The sequence below is a fragment of the Cebus imitator genome, unplaced genomic scaffold, assembly GCF_001604975.1.
Source record: "Cebus imitator isolate Cc_AM_T3 unplaced genomic scaffold, Cebus_imitator-1.0 Scaffold11, whole genome shotgun sequence".
NCBI classification, from domain to species: domain Eukaryota; kingdom Metazoa; phylum Chordata; class Mammalia; order Primates; family Cebidae; genus Cebus; species Cebus imitator.
The window spans coordinates 11,608,774-11,616,301 of record NW_016107326.1 but is presented as its reverse complement, the minus strand read 5'-3'; the positions used below and the strand labels follow the sequence as shown (position 1 = coordinate 11,616,301).

The following is a 7,528-nucleotide window of genomic DNA, read 5'->3' as shown; positions in this document are numbered from 1 at the left end:
AGGATGACACATCAGAGGACAACTTTGAATGGAAGAGAAGTCTTTAACGATGTGCCTAAGAAGAAGCTGGTAAAGATGGAGGCCAATGAAAGTGGTAAGAAATGAAAGGAGTTTCAGGCTGAAGGTTCAATTCTATTTGTTAAATAGGTTATTGGACAGAGTGACTGTTCAACTAAAACTTGATAAAGATGGTGGTGAGGAAATATATATGACACATTTGCTGGGAAATTAAATGCACATCTTAGATGCAAATACTCTGGAAACATTTTATTCTGGAATGTGGCATCTCCTCAGGCTAATTCATATACTTGAAATTCTTTTTCGAGGCAAAGTTTTAGATACATTTGTGGCATTTTCTTTGCATATGTGTGCAAATGCTTGCGCCTGAAGTTCTTTGCTTTTCTTCCAGGTTGCAGACTTGTCACTAGAGCTGGGATTGGTCATTGTGACATTACTGTGCATGGACTCCAGTGAAGCATGACTCACGGCAATGCTGCTCACGCTATGGGAAGAGTAACTGTAAATCATCTTGAGAAAGGCAGATTTTGTGTTAATCTCTTGCTTACAAATAATAACATAGCATTTGGGGAAGAATGTGCAACACAGGATTCCATAGTTAGATATTAATATGACAATAATCTCCACAGCTGGTAAATATTTGCCAAATGTGGTAGCATAGATAGGAATGAATGTGATCCAAGCTATGAAGTAAATGAGCATGCCAAATGTTATGAATTTCGCTTCATTGTAATTCTCAGGTAATTTCCTGCCTTTGAAAGCGAATATGAAGCAAATGAGGGCCAGGATGGCAATATAGCCCAACATGGTGCCAAATGCAAGTATGGATCCCTCCTCACACTCCAGGATGATGACTCTGGGCAAGGAGGCATTCACCTCTACAGTAGGTGCTGCAAAGATTAGCCAGAGTGTGCAAATGATAACCTGGATACCTGTGCAAGTGAAGATAATAAGGATCGGTTTATAGAGGCACTTCAGAAATTTCTGTAATTTGGGATCAAAGCTGAAGGCTAGCAGAATTTTTAGGGACTTCGTCAAAATGCAGGAGATGCAGAGAGTAAAGCTCACTCCAAAGAGTGTCTGCCTGGTTTTACATGTGAAGTCTTGTGGTTCTCCAACGAAAAAGCTCGTACTGGCAAAATTGAGGAAATGACAGAGAAGGATCACGTAGCAGACTCTTAATCCCCCGGATGATTTCACAACAGGTGTGTTCAGGTTTCTTGTAAATATTATGCCAACAACCAGAACACATATGATTCCCAGTAGGGAGAGGATCAGGAGCAGGATAGCCAAGGAGTCATTCCAGTTGAGATATTCCACTTCCTTTTCAAAGCACACAGTGCTCCTAACAGGGGCCCAGTGAGTTTCGTTGTTACATAATAGGCAGTGAGGCATATCTAAAAGACAGAGGAGATGCAGGTACATTGTCAACATTTAAACTAGGTGATAGTCCACAATACTACAAATGAGATTCCTCTTCTGTAATAGTTCTGATGAGAGAACAGATATAGATGATTGTCACATTGGTTACTTATTAAAATAAAACATGCACAAACTCAAAGAAAGTGAAAGAGAAAGGGTAAAAGTGAGGAGAAAGGAAAAGAAAGAGAAAAAAGAGAAAGAAAAAAAGCCAGCTGGATTGTGAATGTTTAGGAAATAAATATACTCACAATAGATGCTAACCTTTTATGCATTTGCTATTATATGTGACGGTTCCAGCACTCTTATTTTTTTGGGAGGGAGTCTTGCTCTGTTGCCCAGGCGAGAGTGCAGCAGTGGCGTGATCTCTGCTCACTGCAACCTCTGCCTCCTGGGTTCAAGAGATTCTCCTGCCTCAGCCTCTTGAGTAGCTGGAATTATAGGTGCCCACCACTATGCCCAGCTAATTTTTTGTAATTTTAGTAGACACAGGGTTTCATCGTCTTGGCCAGGCTGGTCTTGAACTTCTGACCTCGTGATCCACCTGCCTCAACCTCCCAAAGTGCTGGGATTACAGGCATGAGCCACCGCACCTGGCCAGTTCCAGCACTTTAAGAATAAGGCTTTGGAATCAGACATAGCTTTCCTTATCTCTTCCACTTATAATTCCTGTAAACTTGAACAAACTAGCTGAACTTTCTGAGCCTACTTCAGAATCTCCAATCTCTCAACAAATAATAAAATAAAAAGATCCTGCCTCATTGGGATTCCATACTCAATGAGATAGTAAATGTAAAATGCTTCATACAGAGCATTACACATAGTAGACACTCAATGGGTGGGAACTGCTATAGTGAATAAAGGTGCAATTCTTTTAAAAGCAGAGCCAATATGGCTAGATCACTCTAAGAGCTTGAAGTGTCTTTTTAAAAGTGAGATAATGGAAAATTGTAATCCATGGCAATTGATGAAGAATTAAAGTTTATTTTTTTCTCCAAGTAGTGGGTAAATCTGAGCCTCTTGAACTGGGTAGTGATGGTTGAAAAGTATTTATGCTGATTCTGGCTGCAGGGAAGTACAAATAGCTGATGTTAGAGTTGTGTCTCTAGAAGTGATATTACATTTGTTCCCCATTCCAGCCACTCAAAGTTGGTGAGTCCCAGCTACATCCAAAGGCCTCTGTCAGGGCCTTCATCTGAGTACACCCCACAGTGCCTGTACAACTCTTTAAAATTGTGTGTTCTTTATTAGCCTCAAAGTAATGTTGTATTTATGTTTGTAAACTTCATGATTCTTCCAGCCTCCTCCTCTTTCTGAACTCCATTCCCTTAAAAATATCTGTTCTTTTCTGCTTGCCCCATAACCACAGTTGCTAGTGTCTGTCATTTCGTTTGTCCAGTGGATGTTTATTAGCTTTATCTAGGTATGAGAGTTGTGTGTTAGAGATGTAGAGAGGAATAGCAGGTGGTATCCTTTGGGTTTTCCTAACTCCTAGCTTATCCTCCAATGTGTCTTCAGTCTTCTACATTTGTTTACGGAAGTGACTTACCCTGGTTACCAAAAGAAAACCCAGGTACAGCCTTTAAAGAGTCCCATTCATCTTTATGGAAAATAAATGTTACATACTCATTGGTGTTTTTATTTCTCTCATTTGGAAGATAATTGCTAGTTACCATGTTGCCTGAAAAACTCCCTCCCTAATTATCTAGTTTTTTAGGCAGTGGTGTAGCATTTTTATTTATTGATCATTTAAATGCTCAATTCCACTAATATATACATTATTAAATATACACAGAGAAAGGGACATTTTTAAATGTGAGATAATAAAATGCAGGTAGATATAAAGTTCTGATACTCTCAGGTTGGAATAAATGGCATTTTTTTGTGACACAATAACAGAACATGAATCTTGGAATATTTTCATTGGTATACTTTTCTCCTTGAAGGCAATAAGCAAAAAGAATAGGTATTTGGGGACTATTCCAGTTTTGGAATTCTCAGCTTTTCTGCAAGGTGAATGGGAATGCTCCAATAAACAAGGAAATCTGATGCTTTTAAAGTAGGCTTTACTCCAGGGGAAGGGCTCATAGTTTCTTTTAAGGCTCCTAAGGCTGCTGACCTCACTCTTGTACTGTAATTTGTGTAATTTGCTTTCATCTTGTCAAATTTTTAAAGATATGGTTGGCAAACAATCAGTTACTAACATCTCATCCCTGTCAATAGTTGGTCCCTTGCCTAACAGAAGTTTCTTCTAGGTTTAACTTTTGCTTCTTGGTAGATTTAATAAGATTTCCAGGATGTGCACACCTATTTCTTAATTCCAGGTGCCTCTGGGTTTCTATTATGTTTAGTTAATTCAATATTTACCTATTTGCATTTTTTATACCTCAGTTACAAGCCAAGCACATCTGTATAGGGATACATGGACAAAATTGACTTGCATCACTTTAAGAGTTGCATACTTTAGAAAGTATGAGTGAAGGAATGACATTTTCCCTTGGAAGTAAAGTAACTTTTACAACTCTATTATTTATTGGTTGTGCACCTGTTGATACAGTAGCGCAAATTCCAAGATAAAATGAAATTTCACTGGAATTTAATTTTACAGGAGCACAGGAAGCTTTTTCAATTTTTTTGAATGAAATAACAAACCAAAATAAAATTCATGCAAAGAAAAAAAAAGCCTCAGAGGAATGGTTCAGGTATATCACTGTCTGTGTGGAGTGACTGTAATTACCTGTCTGATTACTGTAGTGATTTTCAGGACAGTTCTCACATTCATAGCAACAGATGTGTTGACTTCTTGTAGTTTTCTTCATTTGCCCAGGACTGCATTCTTTGGAGCATTTAGATTGAATTTTCTATATTAAAAGTGAAAAGAAATCACAAGTAAATTTGTAAAAAGAATTATCCTAATCACTTATCCTTGGCTTAATTTAAAGATATATTTACTAAATACTATTGTGGCTTTTTTTTTTCATAGGATTATAGAATCTTTTTGCCATCTTGAAAAATGTAAACAAGCTTTTAGGATGGAGAAGTTGCTTTAAGAAGAACACAGTTTTTGTTGCATTAATAACTTCTGTAAGCAAATTATGGAAATTAGCCCTTTCAGAAGTCCCTAGCAGAGGGAGAAATGCATAGTAATAGAACTAAAGAATAATGGTTTGGTAAGTTTCAATCCCATGTTGAATGAAGGGTTCCACTAGATAAGAAAATAGCAAATGACTAGATTTTTGCATTCTTTAAAAGAAAGTTCTTGTTATCCTGTGAAGGAGCATGTCCTGTCAAACTCTAAAAAAAAAATAAAAAAAAAAGAAACATATTTAGTTTAAAATAAAATTTAATATTCTCTAATTTAATATTAGAATATTAGTTTTAAAAGACAGCTCTAAATATAGAAATAATATTCAAATCATCTTGAGAATTCAAGTTATAATATGCATGTCACAATTTGAATCACATGCAGCATTCTACTTTTATAGAACTCTAGCTAGTTGCATTTTGGCTGTGTTATTATTTTCCATTTATGGGCCCTTTCTCATGGTACATCTTGTGAGAAAAATCTACTTTATCATGTCAATTTTACCCTTGGAGCAGAGCAGAATGGTTAAATGAATCTTTCTCAAGATTCTTTTATCAGTTATTTCTTACTCTGGAACATAATTGAAGTACTAAACTAACCAGTCTCTCTCTGGAAGATGCAAATGATCTGCCTCAGAGAGAAAAGAAAAGATTCAGTATCCTGGGTCTGCAAGCACTGGTTTTCTTTTTCTCTCCAGTTATTGCTGACCTGGGTCTTCAGCAGGCAGTATATATGCCTTGTGAATTCCCCACAGCAAACTTTTAAAGTATTCATTTTCCTAGAGGGTACTCAGAGGACACAGAAAGATTTAACTATGAGATAAAGCCAGACATTGTTAGGGTCCCTTCTCTCCCTCTGCATCAAGAGCAAAGACGCCCTAAAATATTGTATTGATTACTTTAGACTTCAATTGATTTAGGATTATCTGATGTTTTGTACTATGAGTTTTGGTGATTTACCAGAAATGTAAATAGCCCAACTAGCATGCAAATTGACAAATCCTAAAATCTGACCTAAATGATCTCAGATGTTGTTGATTTTTAATGTATCCTAAAAATAATTATGGGTGTCTCCAACAGAAAGAAAGGTTTGTCTCACTTTTCGTAGCGGTCAACCTCTTCCATTTAGTCCCTAAGAGCCTCACTTAGTTATCTGTCATTCTATCACCTTCTCTTGATTAAGTGAATTCCCTACAGAGTCTGGAGATAAGTATTGATAACAATTAACAATGTTACTTGCAAAAATAATAATCCTCTTTGTATTCAAACAGAAAACGAATCAGAGCATGTTTTAAAAGTTTCAGTGTGAGTTACGGTATTTAGCAGAGTGCTGGGTTTGTAAAGCAGTTGTGAGGACAGTGATAAGGAAAATGAAGAGGATAACACTGACAGTTTGAGAACAAAGAAGAATGGCTACATTCCTGTCTTTTAAGGAAAAAGTATCTTTACTAAAGCTTTTACAGCCAGGGGAAATCAGATTAAGGGAAATCGTGTACAGCATTACTATGTTCATTCTTTCATTCACCAAGTATTTGTTGAGTGCCTAGCTGTATGTCAGGCACTGTTCTAATTGTTGAAGACACAGTGGGGAATGAAACACAAATATTTTATCTCATAGACCTTAAGTTCTAGTGGACAAGACTGACAGAGTTAAAATAAGCAAAATGTAGAGAATGACAGATAGTTGTAAGTTCTAAGGAGAAAAATAAGGATAGGGCAGTGAATAGGAACTACTAGGTTGATGTTGCAATTTTAAATAAGGTGTCCAGGGAAGGGCTCACTGAGGTGGTGACATTTTAGCAAAGACAAAATGGGATAAGAAAATTAACTGCATGAACATCAGAGAAAACTGTTATAGGCAAAGAAAATAGCAAGGAGAAAGTCCTTGAGCTAGGAAAAGGGAAGGCATGCATGGAAGACTGAAAGCCTGTGGGATTGCAGGAGGGGTGTAGAGTAAGGGGAGGGTGGGACATAAGGTCAGGAAGGTACTGGGGGTAGGTTGTGTAGAATTTATAAAGACACTGGCTTTTACCCTCAGAGAAATAGGATGTCATCAAAGGATTCTGAGCAGAGCACTATATTTTATAGGATCACTCTCATCTCTGTTTTGAAAACAGACTGAAGGGGATCGGGTGTGGTGGCTCATGCCTGAAATTCTGGCACTTTGGGAGGCCAAGGGAGGTGGCTTGCAAGGTCAGGAGTTTGAGACTAGCCTGGCCAACATGGTTAAACCCAGACTCTACTAAAAATATAAAAATTAGCTGGGCGTGGTGGTACACACCTGTAATCCCAGCTACTTGGGAGGCTGAGGCCAGAGAATTGCTTGAACCTGGGAGGCGGAGGTTGCAGTGAGCTGAGATCGTGCCACTGCACTCCAGCCTGGACAACAGAGCAAAAATTCATCTTGGGTAAACAGCAGCAGCAGCAACAACAACAACAACAAAATAAACAGATGGAAGGGATAAGAGCGGAGGCAGAAAACCTTCTACAGTAATCTGGGTGAGAAGTTATTGCAACAGCAGTGGAGGTAGTAAAAAGTGGTCAGGTTCTGGACACATTTTGAAAGTAAAACTCATTGGTTATGGAGTGTGACTGAAAGAGAGGTGACAAGCATCCCAGTGGGTTCTCTCATGAGCAACTAAAAGAAGGGAGTTGCTATTTATTGAGAGGTAAGTAGGTTGGGAGAGAATGCCAGCTCTGTTTTGGAGATTTAAGTTGATTGTTACACGTCCAGGTACAGATGTCAATTAGGCAGTTGTATATTTGTTTGGTTTGGAAGTCAGAAGATAAAAATTTAGTGGTCATCAGCCTCCCATATAATGATATTATTTAAAGCACCCAAACCTGGATAAGATCACTAAGAAAAGGTACAGACAGGCTGGGCGCCGTGGCTCACGCCTGTAATCCCAGCACTTTGGGAGGCCGAGGCGGGTGGATCACAAGGTCAAGAGATCAAGACCATCCTGGTCAACATGGTGAAACCCCGTCTCTACTAAAAATACAAAAA

The 7,528-nt window shown here is 38.2% G+C and overlaps 1 protein-coding gene across 3 annotated transcripts in view; it reads right to left on the bottom strand.

The window, feature by feature from the left end:
• Window positions 1-243: 243 nt before the first annotated feature.
• The window catches only part of GPRC6A (G protein-coupled receptor class C group 6 member A), a 29,194-nt gene continuing 21,909 nt past the window's right edge, over window positions 244-7,528 (bottom strand). For all 3 annotated transcript variants that reach the window (XM_017549199.2, XM_017549209.2, XM_017549215.2), the window contains 2 exons: window positions 4,175-4,298; window positions 244-1,415 (listed from right to left, as the gene is read on the bottom strand). In XM_017549199.2, the coding sequence (XP_017404688.1) occupies window positions 301-1,415; window positions 4,175-4,298 (1,239 nt within the window). In that variant the 3' untranslated portion in view covers window positions 244-300. The remainder of the gene's footprint in view (window positions 1,416-4,174; window positions 4,299-7,528) is intronic.